The sequence below is a fragment of the Gobio gobio genome, assembly GCF_949357685.1.
Source record: "Gobio gobio genome assembly, chromosome: 25".
In the NCBI taxonomy this organism is placed as follows: domain Eukaryota; kingdom Metazoa; phylum Chordata; class Actinopteri; order Cypriniformes; family Gobionidae; genus Gobio; species Gobio gobio.
The window spans coordinates 21,955,075-21,973,893 of NC_137121.1; the positions used below are offsets into that span (position 1 = coordinate 21,955,075).

Consider the following 18,819-nt stretch of genomic DNA (forward strand, 5'->3'; position numbering starts at 1 on the left):
GCATAATCATGTCATAAAGGTCATGGTAGAAGTAGGCAGAAGTACCGCCCCCGTGTTTACAAAGGGCACATGCAAAGGCAAATACAAACGTCCTTTAGCAAAAAAAAGGTAAAACAATGATGTCGGACAATTTTGAAGATGAAGATAGAGTGTTTTTTGGTAAATGGCGTTTGTATTAGTCCTCGCATGTTCGCTTGGGGCGGTACTTCCCCCTACGTCTAGTGTGACCTTTACGATGTGATTGCGCAATCCTTGGCACGTTGCAGAGCAGCGCAAGATGAGCAAATTAGGTTAAAAAGTATATTAATTTTTTATCTTTTTTGAAAATGACTGATCGTTTCACTAGATAAGACCCTATTCCTCGTCTGGGATCGTGCAGAGCCTCTGAAGCCCTTCAAAGCGCTTTGAAACTGCATTGATTTGAACCTTCAACATTTTGGTTGCCATGGAAGTCTTAAAACTTAATTTCTTTTCGACTGAAGAAAGAAAGACATGAACATCTTAGATGAGATATCAGGAAATTTTCATTTCGAGGTGAACTAATCCTTTAATGAGTTTTGAAGCCTAAATACAATCGTCAGAAATAAAAATCTAACCTTAGGCTATAAATGTCCCCTACAACATCAGTAGTCCCATTTGCAACATGTTAGCAACCGCCTTTTTCAATACCCCATCACGAGTGGAGTATTACTGGTGCAGGGCTCCAGACTAACTTTTTTCACTAGGAGCACAGTGGCCCCCAACTGAAAATTTTAGGGGCACAACCAGAAATTTTAGGGGCGCACACCGTAAATAAACATGCTAACCAAATCTACTAATATATTACTAATAGGTATCGGTATCGTTAAGGTTTTAATGGTATTACTACTCTTACCGATACTGCTTATCAATCCGGTACTTTTAACAGTATTCTTACCGGTTCTTTTTATTATACTTTATATTATTTTTATTATATATAAAAAAAAAAAACATAATTAAGAACATAATTAACATGGCTTTATAATCTGAAAAGTAAAATATCTATAGCAAAAGAAACTGCAAAGTTTAAAGAACAAAAATATAAAACATCTATTTGTAAATGGACCAGTGTGCAGGCATTCGGAAGGTCTGCTAACATTAATATTACAGTAAAGAACAAACCTACAAAGAAATCTAATAAAGTAATGAAATGTAAAATAACACTGCATAGTTTTCACTGTATAAATTGATAGATTAATGCTTATAAAAGCTAAAGTTATTAATTCAAGAGATGTGAATATTTTCTATTTGCCTTTTTGTTCGATTTGAATGAATGGCTCAATCATCAGCAGGTTTATTAGACGCTGCCCCTTTAAGACCGATCGAATGTAGAACTAATAATATCATATTCTCCTATTTCTCCAAACTATTTACGCCCATTTAAGATATAAACTGTTAAAATAACTGCTCTCCAATCCGGTCATTTTGACACCGGCTATTTGTTGTTTATTTGATGGTTTAGACGCGCACACGAAGCCTAAAATATTAAGTGCAAGTCGGTCCATTTCGCAGCACACACACATAAGCCGCCTTGAAGTTGGAAACAGCGTCTCTTGCGCGGATTATTGTGCATTTAATAGCTCTTTATTATCAAACACATCCCGCAGTTTAGCAACAGTAGAGACTGCAGTTTACAACAATTACTGAATCTGACGTTTAGTTTAGGTTTAAGGAGAAATGACAGCGCAAGGCTGTGAAGGGAAGGATGAGCTCGACGGAACACTGCTATAGGAATAGTTTTACCCTCATACCATCTTTTTATAATTCTTGGAAGCCAAAATCGAAAATAAAATTAGATTAATATCACAGCACATCCCTAAAGTTCAAGCAGACTAAACTTTTGTTTAGTTCTTGGCCATCCTCACTCATTAAAGGTCCCATGGCATGGCATTTTTCTATTATTTTATAGTGTTTCCTGAGGTGTACTTATATTGTTAGTATGACTTTTACATCATAAAATGTCATAATTTAGAAATAAAAGGCATTTTTTCTATACTGCTGTTTGCCCTGTGGCTGAATGCCCTGTTTCAAGAGGCGTGTCTGCTGTGAGACTTCAGTAAAAACGCCCACTGTTGTGATTGGCTGACATCTTTGCATTTTAAATGAGCGGAGGGGGCGTGGTTTAACGAGGTCTACGAGGCACGAGCAGGCACGAGCTGCTGCTGCCAGAGAGACGGATGGACCTGAGTTCACTTCACATCAGTTCTCAGCATGTCTGAACTGTTGTAGTTACAGCATATACTTCAGGTTATTAGTCTATTTCTAGTCGGAGGGGCTGTCACTCATGTCAGAAAGTTAGTAACTTTAGTAAATTATGGATCAGCGCTGACTGGAGACGCGAACCGTTTAGAACGATTCAGTCCGATTTGGTGAACTGATTCGGTTCACTAAAAAGAACTGGTTCAAAAGAAAGATCGTTCGCGAACCGGACATCACTAATGTACCAGAGACTGAGCTCAGCGATTGCTAACAAAGTTATTTATAGTAACTACTGAGTTATGAGAGTGCTGTCAGTCAGCGCGAGTTTATTGTGTTTGTATCTGAGAGTTCTGAATAAACACGAGTCCCAGTCACACCGAGTCCGTCTTCATCATTATTACCAACTTTGTAACACATGCAAAGTACCATTACAGCTGTCGAGATGAACGAGTTAAAAGTAAGTGTTGATAATAGCATTATTTTTAAAATAAAATAAAAGCGTGAGTGACGCGCGTTGAGTACACAGCGCAAACAAAGACACAACAGCAGTAATCGAATGTAATCCAGTTTATTGTGGGGCTAGGCTGGCAAGCCGAATATGCTCACGCTTACCCCCCTTCTGCTTAATCTCACGCCGCGTTTGGTGCCTCCGCTGTGGGCCAGATGCAGTACTGGGGGTCGGGGATGTTGAAGGCCACCGGCCAGTGCAGCCCGAGCTTCGGCGTGTGTGAGGCCGATGTTGAGCAGAAACTCATGACTGTATGCACATTTTAGAACCGATAGACGCGACGAGGACGTACAAAAACACTGACTCACAAGATAGAAAACACGAAAACACCGTTCTGTCGGGAGAGAGAGAAGCCGCATTGTGTGCACGAATAATAAATAATTAGCTACACATCAGAAATCACTGATCACAGATCAGAAGGAACTGAAAAAAGACTTCTGTTTTCATTTGTACATCCAAACACTGAGAAACTGCCAGCATTCACTCGTTCACAAGCCATGATCTCGCGAGCGTTTGCATGGGCGTGCCAGATTCTCTGGGTGGAGGAAAGGGAGGAAACCGTTCCTGTGTGGACGTCAAACCAGGAGACTTCAGGATTGGCTCGTCTGGCCTGTCATTTTCTCAAAGGCAGAGAGAGACAGCCAGAACTCGGTTTTACACCGATCAACATTTCTATCCACTTGGGGACAATATTCAGGCTAGGGGAACTCGTATTAATGTTGAAAAACCTCATAAAATGAAAATTTCATGCCATGGGACCTTTAAAGCTGACTGTGGTGTTGTGTTCGCTGTAGCTCCACGTGAGAGAGCTCGCTCGCTTTCTCTCTCTTCTGATTTGCGAATGGCAAAAATGCATCACGGACAAATGGTTTAATATGATCTCATATAGAAACGGCTGGCAAAGATAGAATTTGCCAGACATAACGTCTATCAATTATAATTAGTAAGTGTATTTTCTTAATTTCTCCAGTACCGACAGCAGGCAAATTTACTGGTCGCACATGTGCGACTGGATGTAAAATTCAGTCGCACACTCTCAAATTTTAGTCGCAAAATGCGACCATTTAGTCGCACTCTGGAGCCCTGTGGTGTTTTTTATGTTGTAAAATAAGGGCGTTTTCACACCTGTAGATCATTTATTGTTCCGAAACTGTGTTAATTTGTTACAATGTTGCATGTTCTTCTTGGTTTGGTTCGCTTTCACAAGGCAACCTTTCAAATTGTACCAAAATGTGTTTATGCAAGTGACATTACAACAGTCCTCTTATTGGTCAGAGTTTCCTATGCGTCATCCATCAAGATGATTGACAAGTTTGCTCCAAGAGCTTATTGTTGGTTTATTTGTAACTGTCGAGACACACGCAACCGCTATGAATGTAGCCGCCATTCCCACTGTTAAATGAAATTCCACGCTATTGCAACTTTGATGCTTCAAAAAGTTCATATAGAGATCGGAAAACTAATCCATATGAATTGAGCTGTTTAGTCCAGATATTCTGAAGAGACTCGATCGCTTTTTATGATGAACATAAACATTGATCAGCCAACATAAACAGAAGCTCAACCGAAAGTGAATGACGCACAAGAACAAACTGCTGCATAACCAACGAGGTTTATTCTCGTGTGTTACGTGTAACTACAGCACGTTTGTTCTTGCGCATCATTCAAGTTAGGTTGAGCTTCTGTTTATGTTGGCTGATCAATGTTTATATGCGAGTAAACACCTAAACTAAACTTGTTCATCATAAAAAGCGATCAAATCTCTTCAGCACATTTAGACTAAACCACTCAATTCATATGGATTCGTTGTCCCATCTCTTTATGAACTTTTTGAAGCATGCAAGACAGTTGCAATGGCGTGGGCTGTCTATGGAGGGGTCAGAGAGCTCTCAAATTTCATCAAAAAAGATCTTCATTTGTGTTCCGAAGCTGAACAAAAGTCTTATGGGTTTGGAATGACATGAGAGTGAGTAATTAAAGACAGAATTTTCATTTTTGGGTGAACTAACCCTTTAATTCTGCAGTATATTAAAGCACGTTCTCTCTGGATCTCCCAGCGCTGTCTAGAGGTTAACAGTGCCAAGACTGAGGACACACGCAAACACTACACAAACTTTATAATGCAGCTAGAGCATGTATCAAGGCTTCACTGGGACAGCATTCTCGTAAAGAGAAGCGCAATTACACAACATTTTAAGATGAAGAGGTGCTCTATTGGTTTTCAACTGTGATAACTAACGTGCTCACTCACAGAATCAGACACTACTGCTATTTATATAGCACATTTCCCATTATGAATTATAATATATTATAATATTCATTGGTCTGTTAGGTCAGTGTTTTAGTGTGGATCCGAGCACGATTGCAGTGTTCACATATGCCTAAACTAACCAAACCCAGGGAGAAAACAAACGCTCGGGTGTGAAATCTTGAGCTTGTGTTCACTACAGACATTACAATAGGTTTTTAACAAAAATCCCATTCAAAAAACCCATTGACTTTGGGACAATGGAACCGGAAGTGTTAAAATGCTAACTTGTTTCCGGGTTTTGGCCCTGCAGAACTCAGAGTAACACAGAGTAGTTTTTCAGTGAAACTTTGTTAAACTGAAATTTCTCCAGACTCTCATGTCTGTACAAATTCATATATTTCCCAAAAATCTTCTTTTATCCCAAAATGCATGAAAATATCCAGTATTAGTTAGTACACTAGCCAATCCTGAATCAAAACATGCATTGTAAATACATGTGGTATATTTTAGCATGTTTTAATCCAAATGAGGCTTCACAACACATTCAAGATGCCCATATCCAAAACCATTGTTTGTTTGCACTTAATTTCAGTCTAACAGCATGTGCTTCGAATAAAAGCTCAGCAATGCACTTGAATGACACCAAAGTGGGTTGACAGCATAGTGGCTTTGGGGGAAAATGCATACATTTTGGCTTCACTGAGCCCAAAGCTACTTGTTACGAAGACTGTATAAGAAAGAAAAACACTTTAAGGGAAGCCATAACAAAAGAAGGTTAAATTCAAAGAGCTTACAGACTCTGAAAGGCATTGTTACTTTGACAGTGTATCTGAGATTAAAGATGCACGGTAAGATTATGTATAATAATGCATTCAACATATGTAAGACCTTGTACAAAGTCATCCAGACACTCTGGACAGCTCAAAAGACAAAAGATGTGTGTATGTATCCCCAGTGACTGTAAAGGGGTAACCGGCAGCATACTTACACTGACTTTCTTCTATCATGTGGAGTGGAATATCAAAAGTGAAAGATGGCAAGATCACATGCAGCACAGTAAAGGAGTCCTCGCATTACCTGCATCATATCCATGAGGAAAATAGTGCCTCAGGGAATACTTGAATAGCACCTGATCAGATCTGCAAAGCCAGGAAGGTTACCTTCTCATTTAGGCAGCAAAGATATTTCAATGCGCCATGACAGAAAAATCAATAATCTGCCCCTAGCTACTCTCAAGATCTCCTCCAACTGAGAATATCAACACAGACTAAAAGATAGTTATTTCTTCTCGATTTTACGTATAAAATACGGGTGATACTTGTGTTGTCTGACTTTTACGGGGAGGCCATGTTGTGCCCTTAAGCATTTTGATTGAACGATCAAATTCTAAGTTCAATGGAGGTCATGGGGTCATATTGAACGTGCATAATTCAGCTTTCTTCTGCTCTTGCACTCTATGACCAGGATGATCATATAGACTCATATTTGTGAGCATCATAAAGATTCTGACAATTTATCTAAAGAAATCATCTAAAAAAAAATATGTACACTTACAAATTCCGCCACCTATCAGGCTTTGGTAGATAAATCTACAAAAAAAGAGATAACTTTTTTTTGTTAACTCTGAAGCTAAAAAACTTCCACAATAACTCCTACCCTTTCAAATACATTGGAGTCTTCTTTACAAATTTGTACAATTTCATTAATTTATTTCAATTTCAACCGCTCGTGGACAAATCCAAGCTGGATATGTGTAGGTGGGACTCTCTACCTTTATCTCTTGTAGGTTGCAACCTACAAAACTTGGTCACACTGTTATTCTGCCTAAATTTCTTTACCCCTTTCTACACATACAGAGTTTCATTAATAAATCTTTCTTTACTGGCTTTGACAGTCTTTTGCGCTCGATTCTATGGGGGAATAAACCCGCTCGCCTTAATAAATCAATCCTACAACTTCCCAAGGCTAAGGGAGGCCTCGCATTTCCAAACTTCCAGAAATATTACCGGGCCTGCAACATTAATAAACTTCTCTTTTGGAACAGGGATAGCTACTCTGAAAACTGTTGACAATGGGTGCATACAGAAACTTTGTTGAAGAGGTTCTCAACTTCCTTTAGTTCAAAGCAGGGTCTCAAATAATCCTAGCCACTAGTTCCGCTTAAAATCTGGGTTCAATTTAGGAAACATTATGTTTAACATAGAGGCTCTATCTCCAACAATTACTTTCCCCCCCATCCAGTTCAGAGCCTGCATTTCACCTTTGGCCATCTACTAGCCATCTCAAGATTAATGACCTCTACAAAGAGGGAGTATTTACCTCCTTTCTTGCTTTAAATGTCAACCAGGTATCTAATCTCAAATTATATTAAAGCGGACCACACTCTTAAGGTAGGGACACACCAAACAGATGCCAAAGAACTAGCGCTGATGAAAGCCGACTGTGTTGTCACCTCGTGTTGCCTGCATCTGGGAAAAAAACAGCACCTGATCACACCAAAAGGACTACAGACGACTGTCAACTAACATGTGCGTTCTGCGCCTGTGCGTAAAGGAGGTAACTGTCTATTTAAGCAGATATATTCGTCTATATTTGTCATTCAAAAAGGGAAAGCTAAACTAAGACTGCAGGTAAACAAATCATAAGCAGTGTGTGCTTACCGTTTTGAATATCAATCATGGTGATCATGTTCTTTTCCACTCCGCTCATAATATTATGAAAATATTCACGCAGTGTGGCTCAGGTTAGATGATGTAAAATGATAACAGCCTTCTGTCTGTTCAGTTTTGACTTGCTTGCTTTCATCACGTTTGCTCTTATTCTCATACACTGACTCACTAAGCTGAACAGCCAATCAGAGTTCTCTCTCACACCGACGGTCCAACGTCGATTCTACATGTTGAATCGGCAAAAAAAAAAAAAAACATCCAACTACAGCCAATGATGCAGAACACAACACACCGGAAAAAACTACGTCGGCTTGTTGTGTCCCTTGCTTTAAAGATATTTAGGAGCATGACCTAGGAGTTGCCATCTCAGAGGATCTATGGCGTAACATCTTTAACCCGGTACACTCCTCTCCATGGGCACCAGGCATGGTTTACTACAGTGTAAAATACTATTCAGAGCACACTTAACCAATGCCAAATTGGCCAATTTTTTCCCCCAGACAGGAGTGCCGCATGCAACCGCTGCATACATTCACCTGACAACCACCTGCATATGTTTTGGACGTGTCGGCAGTTGGAAACTTTTTGGCTCATTGTATTTGACACACTTAAAAAAGCTCTTAAAAGTCTCCCTTGCTGATCCCTATTTGAGGTTTCCTATAGACCCGCTTTGACAGCCCAAGATTGCAAGGTTGTTGCTTTTACTATCCTGGCCAGACAGGCTTTCCTTGGAAGCATGCTTCTCTCCCTGAAACATGACAAGTGGATACAGGACAATTTGTTTTGCCGCATAAGACTTGCAAAGTTAAGATGCTCGCTCTCTGGCTCACTTAAATAATTGTATAAGACTTGGGATGCCTTTTTGAACTACATTAAAGGCATAACTTGCTCACTAGTAATTGACAACGGATAATATTTGTCAGCTATTAGAAGGACCTTTTTTTTTGTAATCCATTTAATTTTTTATTGTATTTTACCTTTTCTCTTTGTTTGCTTGTTTCTTGTCCATTGAGTTGGTTGAAATGGGGGGGGGGGGGGGGGGGGGGTCGGAAGGGATTAATAATAGACAATGTCATACTGTTAACCTTGCCATTAATGTACCATTCTGTTTTGTCACACTAAGAAGATTTGGAGTTTTAAAAAAATACACTTTTAAGTCAGTAGGTCTCCAGAGATTCTTTCTTTACTATTTCTATCAACAGTGTGCATTTGTTGAATGTGGCTCCAGGATACATGATACACTAAACTGGCAAGGTGGGAGTTTTCTAATGCTCATTCTAGAAATCCAATTATGAATTCAAAATTAAAGAAAAAAATAATAATAATGTAGGTCACTATAGCTGGCTCCATGGCAAGTGCCTTAGCGAATAAAGTCACAAAGGGGTCGAGGTTTGGCTGTTTTTTACTAGCATGACCGTACTAGCCCCTGCTGTTAAATGCACCAACTACACTTTCTAGTTGCAAAAAAAAAATGTATGCAAATATTTCATTATATTGTAGAAGATGTCCCTTATATTTCTACCTGTCTGCTGCCTTTGTCATAGTTTAGAATAGTTGCTTATGGTGCCATCAGCCAATCAGCAATGTTTTGATGGCTTTCTCAGGTACATTACTCCTCGACAAATCACCTTGAACACATAATCATTTTGAGGGAAGGGGTCTCTTTTCTCATGTGTCTCATGATTCAGAAGTATTTTGCAAGCTTACACAGAGAAAAAAAGGTTAAGATTGGCACCTGGAATTGGAATGTAATTTACAGGTCCCACAGGTGCAAAGTTGTTGATAGGTTATTATCTGTCCTTTTTTAACAGTTGCTTATATCCCAGCTTTAGAAATGTACATGCATTAAACAGAATCTAAAAACACTAACAGGACAAGTCCACAAGCTGTATATGTTAGCGGTAGTGGGTGTGTGTTGATAAAAATAGCATCTGTGCTTGTTCTTATAAGCGATTCTACATTAGACCAAGAGTAGAGAAACAATTTCAAAACAAAGCTATTCAATGATATACATTAAAGCTCGTTGTCATATTTACTTAGTGGACTTATGCAAAATTCACGTTTACATGGTGTTTGAACATAAATGTTAAGGATGCAGCACTGATATGAATTATGAAAATGATGCCCGATACCAATACCCGATAATTATTTATATTTGAAAAGCTGATAACCGATATTTTGGTCAATACATCTAAATCCAAATTTGTATATAACTTTAGAGCCTGATTACAAAAAGTCTTACCATTAAATCAATCTGCACTTTCTTTTTTGAAGGGATTCAAAAATTGTCAACCCGAATAAGTTGACAAAACTCAATTTTCTCAATTTTTTTACTTTAAGAAATTTAAAAAAGCATAACTTGCAGATTGTTATTTTGTTATCATACATTTTAATTGATCTGAACTTGAAATATTTGAGTAAGCCAATTCATGCATTTAACTTTAAAAAAATATTTTTTTTTTATAAAATATATCATGTAATCTCACTTTTTTTTGTGGAAACTTGACTAGCTTTAGCTAATTCAATAAATGACACCTTGCTAACTGATTACACAATGCTTTGGTAGCATTAGCATAGCATAGCACTTGCTGAATGAGGACCAAAAAAATAACATAACAGAAACTCTTCTAAACTAGCATAACAAAACATTAAACACTACTAAATCTCCCACTTAACGTTAATTTTGCACACAAAAAAAATAATACAACACTTCATTTTGACATTTACTGTCCCTTTTGAGTGTCATGGCAAAGCATGCTGGGAAATAGAAATCGCAGCCCAGTTTCGGTTAAATTAGTCTAATTATAAGAAACAAGTTCACAAAACTCAAAACAATGAAACAATTGATCTGTCAGTAAGCCCCTCCCATTTAACGCAGATGAGCCAATAGCAGTTGAGTATCAGTTGCGCTGAGACCGGAACTCGGACATTTTTAGGTTTCAGTGCCATAGAGAAACATTGGAAAATCCGAAGCTCTCATCGGTTTAATAGTGCTACCAAAATGATAAAACGATGTGCCTGGGGAACTGTAACACTGATTCCAGGGATCCTGAGAGGATTTTATGGTTGTCATACTCTTATTAAGTTACGATTAAAGTTAGTGAGTCCATGCTAACATACAAACCCAAATAACTAACTGTTCTCACGTCATGTAACAGTGACGGTCAAAAACACATAAACAAAGGTCTACATGTCACAGACTTTATTGTGGTTTATTTGTTTTTGTATATATTTTTATATTTCTGTGAGTGAGTTTAGATATGTTTAAGGTCTACATTATCTGTCTTACTAAGGAGGGACTCCTATTTTGATGGGTATTATAGTCTACAGGTAGTGAAAGGGAGAGCTCACAGTTTTTCGGAGTTGTTTTGCAGATACAAAGTTTACAGTTTATTAGCACCCCCGCAAAGGCATACGGTCTGCACACTTATGCTTTGTTTGTTCAGCTCTTACTGTGATTTTTTGGGGAGTGAAAAGTTATGTAATAAACATCATAAACCATCAGTAAAGTTTGGCCATCATCCGCTACATTCTGTGTCCAAAAACATCTTGGGATAAGGTTTTCACACTGACAGCTGTTATTGTAAGACATAGCAACTCTGTTTGTTTGTCCGAGTTAGCAACAGTAACTAAGGGGGCAGGCTTACCAATAGGTCAATTCAGATTACTTAAAATGTGTCAGTTTTGAGAACTCAGAAGAAAAAGAAAGTTCTAAATGCTCATAAAAGTTAATTCGTTTGAACTAATTTGTTTAATTTGAGTTGGCTCTACTCAAACCAATTCATTATTTTGAGCCTTAGGGTTTACAACGAATCATATTTCAAGCATCTTTTACAGCATCTCATGCAGGAAATGGCGTTCTAAAATTGTAGCGCTCAAGTTAAAATTAGTTCATTTTTTTTAAAAGCGTCTCGACACCTTGCATTTTCAACTGCCATGTCTCACATTTTTAGATGTGAATGGCCCAGAGGTCCACCTAATGCGTTTACATAGGCCTAGAAAATAATGGAAAAACAGAGCATTGTTCTATGGAAACTGCGCCATACGGTCTCCCCTGTTTTGTTGTTGTTGGAGTATCCGAGGCACGTACTACGGAGCCCGGCACGTCACCTATAGGAGAAAAAAAAAACAATCTGTGCCGACGGTTTTGCAATCCGTTCCCTCAGTTTATAAACCGTGATCACGAATTCTTAAACTGTTCCCTCGGTTTAACAAATCGTGCCCACGGATTAATAAACCGTACCCACGAATTTTCAATCCATGCGCTCAGATTTTGCAAACCGTACCCTCAGTTTTTAAATCCGTTCCCACAAATTCATAATCCGTGCGCACGCTTTAACAATCCGTGCGCACGGGTTTGTAAAAACTTTACTCACGGATTCATTTTAGAAGAAGAACAGCAAACTCCCAGGTAGCCTACGTGTTAACGAATCTTATTATTTTATTGTGCCTATTATTCATCAAATTATATTAACTGCAGTGATTCTCTATAAACGGGTGGCGGAATACAACGATTTAATAAGAATTATGTGCGTCAAAATCTTCTTTAACTGTAATAATCTTAGCACTTTATTATTATTGCCTAATAAACCTGACATTGTGTATTATGACTGACTTTTAATTTCTTTGTTCCCTTTTCTTCTTCTAAATGCATGTAGCCTAAATGCAACAATAGGCAAATAATAATTATAATAATAATAACAACAATTATTATTTATTGTATTGATTTTTTAAATGTATTTATTTATCAATTATTTTTAATTTATGACTATAAATGAGTGCACTTAAAACAGTATGTTATTCATAAAATAATTGATTAATGCTTTATTTAAAAAAAAAAAAAGTTTTTACAGTTTTAGAAATGTTTGTGTAGCCTACTATTTGTTTTGTAACAGCGCTCGCGGCTCCGCATCCGAAGACACCGGCGGCGCCAGGGGGGGTCTTGGGGGGTCTCAAGACCCTCCAAAAAAACGCCTTGACCCCCCCCACACACCCTCTTCCTGATTAAAAAATATATATCCGGGATGAAGATATAAAAATGTTTCTCTTCAAAATAAAGAACAATAATGATTAATAATTTATTCGACATATAAAAAAAATATAAACATAAGAATCACTGCGATGCCCTATGAACGTCGCTGCGCCTTGCAGAGCCATAACTTATGGTGGACCCTGGTGCAGCCACAAATATCATAACTAGCCTATCTATAGGCCTACTGTAATTAAGAGATATATTCAAAAAATGTATTAAAAACAGAAAGACGGGCTTAGACACTCAACAAAATTCAAAATTTACTTTAAAGAAATTATTTCTGCAAAACAACACTCAATAAAAATCATGTCTGACCCCACTCTGGGGTGGTCACCCCACTCTGGGGTGGTCACTCTGGGGTGGTCATGTCTGACCACTTATTTTTAAGTCTACAGTTTATCTCACTTATCATATCCACATATTTTTTATATTTTTATTTTTATCTTATTTCCTATTTTTATCTTAACTTGATTTATTTATAATTCTACTTATGTTAATACTTTTTATTCTAATTTTATTCTATTTCTATTTAATTTCTTGTAACTGTTATTTGCACTGTCCATGGAGCGGACCTGTTTACATTTCACTGCCAGTTGTATATTGTGTATATAACTGTGTATGTGACAAATAAAACTCTTGAATCTTGAATCTTGACTCCATGTCTCCAGACATATTGCGCATCTTATAGCCTACTCATGATGTTCACTTTTCATCATCAACATATGCAATTAAAACAATAATATAATAGGCTAATATTTAAACATATAGCCTAAATATGAATCTTAATAGGCTACGTTTAGCATGTAGCTACATAGCCTACTCCAATCCAAACGCTTCAAAAATGTATTTTGTTTATTAAACGCAAAGTTTTTAATTTCAAAATTCAGTTCATATTTCCAATTTTTTATTGAGTGTTGTTTTGCAGAAATAATTTCTTTAAAGTGAATTTCGTTTTCTATAAATTGTATTTTAATTTTGATCAAGGTTTCATAAACAAATTGCCTGTAGCCTATATATTTAATAAATAAGAAGCAAAATAAGAACGCCGGGAATTCGGATTGACGTGCATAACGAACCCACTAGCCTGTTTCCGCGGCCTTTGAGTAAGGCTGTAATTCAGGTTTATTAGGCAATAATAATAAAGTGCTAAGATTATTACAGTTAAAGAAGATTTTGACGCACATAATTCTTATTAAATCGTTGTATTCCGCCACCCGTTTATAGAGAATCACTGCAGTTAATATAATTTGATGAATAATAGGCACAATAAAACAATAAGATTCGTTAACACGTAGGCTACCTGGGAGTTTGCTGTTCTTCTTCTAAAATGAATCCGTGAGTAAAGTTTTTACAAACCCGTGCGCACGGATTGTTAAAGCGTGCGCACGGATTATGAATTTGTGGGAACGGATTTAAAAACTGAGGGTACGGTTTGCAAAATCTGAGGCACAGATTGTTTTTTTTTCTCCTATAGGTGACGTGCCGGGCTCCGTAGTAACGGCACAGCCATCTTCTGGAAAAGGGAGGAGAGGAGCAGCAGCTCATTCGCATTTAAAGATAAACACACAAAAACGGTGTGTTTTTGTTTCCACCCAAAAATGAGCTGAAACTTCACACACAATCTGGGGACACTTGAGGCTTATAATACATCTTGTAAAAAGGGGCATAATAGGTCCTCTTTAAAGGAATATTTCCCCCAAAAATGAAAATTCTGTTATCACCCTCATGTTGTTCCAAAGCTTGAAAATGTTGATTATCTAGACTTTCAATGGATGGTCAAAAAGATTTTTTAATATTCTCTCATCATTTGTGTTCCGAAGATGAATGAAGGCATTGGTTTGGATTCAATTACAGATTTTTCATTCAATATACCATGCCATAAAATGATATTAAAATGACAATGACGCAGTGTGACCAAGAGTAATCATTTGACTTTTTTTCCCCAAGTCATCTTTATTATTATCCATCTCATTTGCAAGTACTAGTGAAATGAAGACAATTGGTTTATTGCCCGGAAGCAACATGGTGCAACATTCACTATAAAAATGAAAAGATACTTGGGTTCCTCAGTCTGCCACACAGGCAGAACCCTCTTGAGAGCCTCTAGGCACCCTTCTGACGGTGCCTCAAATATTGTGTATGTACACATAAAACTTTTAGGCACTTGTAACAAAATATGTTTCGAGTGCCTTAAAGCATTCTGATGGGGTTACTGAGGGAATTATTGACTTATTGTCTTTAGAGTTCTTGCATGCAGTTGCATGTTCTTCGGAGAACTGACCTTTTCGAAACGGTGCCTAGAGGTTATCTAAAGGAGTCCCAAATGGGCCCTGAAATTATATAAATTATATTTTTGTATTTGCAGTGATATTGCACCCTGTTGCCTCAGGATAACAAATCCATTTTGTACACATTTTTTAAGCACATGCTGCATATTCTGACAGACAAAATATGAAGAGATGCCATAAAGCAATACAAACTTTTTTCTTGGTCACACTACATCCTGGTGGTCATTTTAAGATCCTTTTCTGGCACAGTGTTGCACATATTTGCTCTTCAGAAAATCTATTGTAATTGTTTTTTCTCACATCATAAAGTAGCCACATATTTGTATGCTATGTTATTTATGCTATGAGGAATATTGTGCACATTGCAGCTGTCATGGTATATGTTTTTTTATATGTATTATTCATTATTAGGACAGAATTTACATATCAGGTGAATTAAGGTAAAAAGTTAAGTGTAAATTGTGATGTTGCAGTAATATTTGTATATATATATATATTTGTATATATATATTAAAAAATATATATTAACATTAGCCTACTTAACATCACTCCATTTCACTACACATTATGTAAAATAAATAAAAGCATGATTCATTTCATTCCATTGTCGCATGTTATTTTAAGAAACATACCTAAAAAGTATTTGTTAAAGTCCATTGCGCACACCCACACACAAAAAGCAATCAAACATTTTCTAACTTCAAAATCCCTGCAATAGAAAGGGTTAAAGCGTGATACTAACCCTCACTTGCACTATTTTATCAATGCTTAATTTAGCTTGATCCTCCAAATAGTTAATAGCTGACACACAGATATGAGCACAGTATATAAACACATTTATAATCAATCAAAAGTGTGATGCTCAGGAATTTGCAGTTATCAGTCTTACACATCTCTTTTTAAAAAACTGTAAAAAGTACTCTCCTTTTGTAAAAACGCAGAAGTTTGCAAGCGCCAATATCAATGGATTGAGACAAGTGCGGCGCGCGCATTAATTTGAAGCGCGAAATATTGTAAACAGGGGTTTAACGGTCACTCACCTTCTGCTGACGGCGAGCCATATCGGTGGGCTGTTTAGCGTTAAACGGATACGCGATACATCTCAACACAAACACATAAATCTGTAGTTTAATTTTCCTCTCCGTCTCCTCTTTCTTAATTCTCTCCTGCTCGGTTTTGTCCGCCTCAACGGGAGAAGGGACCGGTTCCTTGGTTTGGGTTCGCGGGGCGTCCGACGTCTTTTCGGGTTTGGGACTCTTTTTAACAGGTTTGCCAGTTTTAACGGGCGGTTCGTCCTCAGGTGGCAGTTCTCCCTCAGATTCATCGCTGGAGGAAGGGTCCAGCATAGTCGACACTCAAGAGGCGAAAACTCCTCACAGCTGTGGGAAAAGCTAAGAAACCCGAGAGGTTTCTGACGACCTCGACCACAAAAGCTGAGTTTTTTTTTCTGAGAGAATGTCAAAATGTGTCAGTCGTGAGACTTTTGAAGGCGGAGTCAATCCGAGAACGATTCGGTGACGGTTGGATTGAGCCACATTATTTTTTATTCTCTTGTGGAGACAGCGCGAGTGTGGAGGTTAGTGCAGAGTTATGCGAGACAGGTAGGCAACCTGTGGCATGGACAACATGCAACACGTGGGAGGTTCCCTTCTTAAAGGTGCAGTCTATAGATAACGACACAACTGTAAAGCTTTTTCATGTTCATTTTTACATCCCAATAAATTGGTTTGCACGTTGATATTCTTAAATTCAGCATTGCTGCACCTATTCATTTTTATTGATTATCAAAATCAATTCCAATCAATGCTATAAACAATCTCTTTGTAATTATTTGTGCATATCTCAATTGGTAGGAAATTTATAGATAGAAAGGTTAAAATTTGAAACGATAGTGGGGGGGGGGCATATATATATATATATACATACATACATACATACATACATACATACATACATATATACATACATACATACATACATACATACATACAGATATTAATTTGTATGTAATTCACAAAAAAATATGAAAAGTCCCCTGCAACAGGAAATAATCACATTTAAAGTCTGCATGAAACGGAAGTTGTGATAGTCTTTTCTTCCCTATTGTGAAGTATTCGAGTGAAACGGCTTTTCAAACAAAACTATTTTCTGTGTATGTGCGCGACTTGATTCATTAGAGCTATTAGGAAATAACGAGATTACAAAGTGCTGTAAACGCTAAAAATATTTGCGCTACAAACCAGTGTTTATAATTACGACAGAAATACCAGTTTGCAATATCAAGCAGCAAAATCGGGAATTGATTGGATCATTGTCGCTTGATATTGCTGCAAACTTGTGAATGGCGAGTTGTCCCGCCCTCATCAGATAATAGGGGCTCTATTTTAAGGAGCTAAGAACATGGTCTGAAGTGCAGGTGCACTTAGGGCGTGTCTGAATCTACTTTAGCTAGTTTATCAACGGGAAAAATCATAGATATACATAATAAAGGCTAGATGTCTCGTGCGCGCTGCTGGCCAATGGAGGTCGATGTCCGCACCTGGCGGCCATCTTGTCACAGGCAGCTCGCTCACTCGTAACATTGTTTTCATGGGTGCTTGCACTTTTTAAATAACTATAACTTGCTCAATTTTCTACCGATTTTCAAACAGTTTGGTTTGTTATAAACGTCAGAGATGTAGTTATGACACTGCATGCACACATCATTTGTGTTCCGAAGATGAATGAAGGCATTGGTTTGGATTCAATTACAGATTTTTCATTCAATATACCATGCCATAAAATTATATTATAAAGGAGCTGACACTGCATGGTTATGAAAAATGATTCATAATTTGTCCAAGCATCCATAATTATAGCCACGTTAATAATGTTTGTAAGAAACCAAACCATTTGTAAATCCGTCAAGATTTCAGTGAGATAAGAGTATTTGTGTTCATGCAGATCACTCGCCTTACATCAGGCACCACAGAGCCCTGCCTGTGACATTATGGCCGCCGGTGATGACATTAGAGACTCCGCCGTAAGACATCTAGCCTTTATTATGGATATCTACGGGAAAAATGGTCAGCGCTCCAAAAGGGTCCAAAAGGGTTGTCCCTAGTCTCTTAATGAGTCATAGGTGTGTTTTGGGCATAACATGCAATAAACCAATCAGAGTCTCATCTCCCATTCCCTTTAAAAGCCAGTTCCATTCGCGCCATAGTGGATTGCTATTTACATCAGGGCTCGACATTAAGCTTGTTCACGTGCTTGTCCTTCGGACAAGTATATCTGTCATTCACTTTCGAAATGATTAGAAAAAATTCTGGGTTTTTTTTTGTGTGTTGTAAATAAAATTTATTCTGAAGCAATATTCTCACCAGTGTTCAGTTAGCTTTGACATGTTTAAATCTGCATATTTGTGATATTTTTACCTTTTATAGAGGGCATTTTCCCCCTTATCTTGATTCATACTCTCTATGATTCAGCTTTCCTTTTATATTCTTAAATTTGATCAGTAAATTAAATTAGAAGAAGACACGGCTGTTACCAATCAAATTAAATAATTTACACTGAAAAATTACAACTTCATTAAATAATGTTATGAGATTATTTTAAATATTTTTTGAATATACATATAAGAAAAGTTGGAAAGAATGTTTAAACATGAAACTAAAACGCCAGTAGGTGGCGGCATGTGATCTTAATGAGCGAGTCAATGAGTCGAATCGTTCAAACGGCTAATTCATTCAAGAATGAGGCAGTCGTTTACAGTAATTGAATCTTTAATTCAACCGATTCATTCAAAACACTGAATCATTCACTAATACGCTGTTGCTGTGACACGCGTTCTGCTGTGATCATTGTTTTAA

The 18,819-nt window shown here is 37.5% G+C and overlaps 1 protein-coding gene across 6 annotated transcripts in view; it reads right to left on the reverse strand.

Annotated features, from left to right (window-relative positions):
* cadps2 (Ca++-dependent secretion activator 2) overlaps positions 1 to 16,562 on the reverse strand; it is a 202,499-nt gene extending 185,937 nt beyond the window's left edge. For all 6 annotated transcript variants that reach the window (XR_013815960.1, XR_013815961.1, XM_079809208.1 and 3 more), the window contains exon 1: positions 16,006 to 16,562. Coding sequence is in view for 4 of the 6 variants with exons in the window: in XM_079809208.1 (XP_079665334.1) it covers positions 16,006 to 16,311 (306 nt within the window). In the remaining 2 variants the exon portion in view is untranslated. The remainder of the gene's footprint in view (positions 1 to 16,005) is intronic.
* Between the last annotated feature and the right edge of the window lie 2,257 nt (positions 16,563 to 18,819).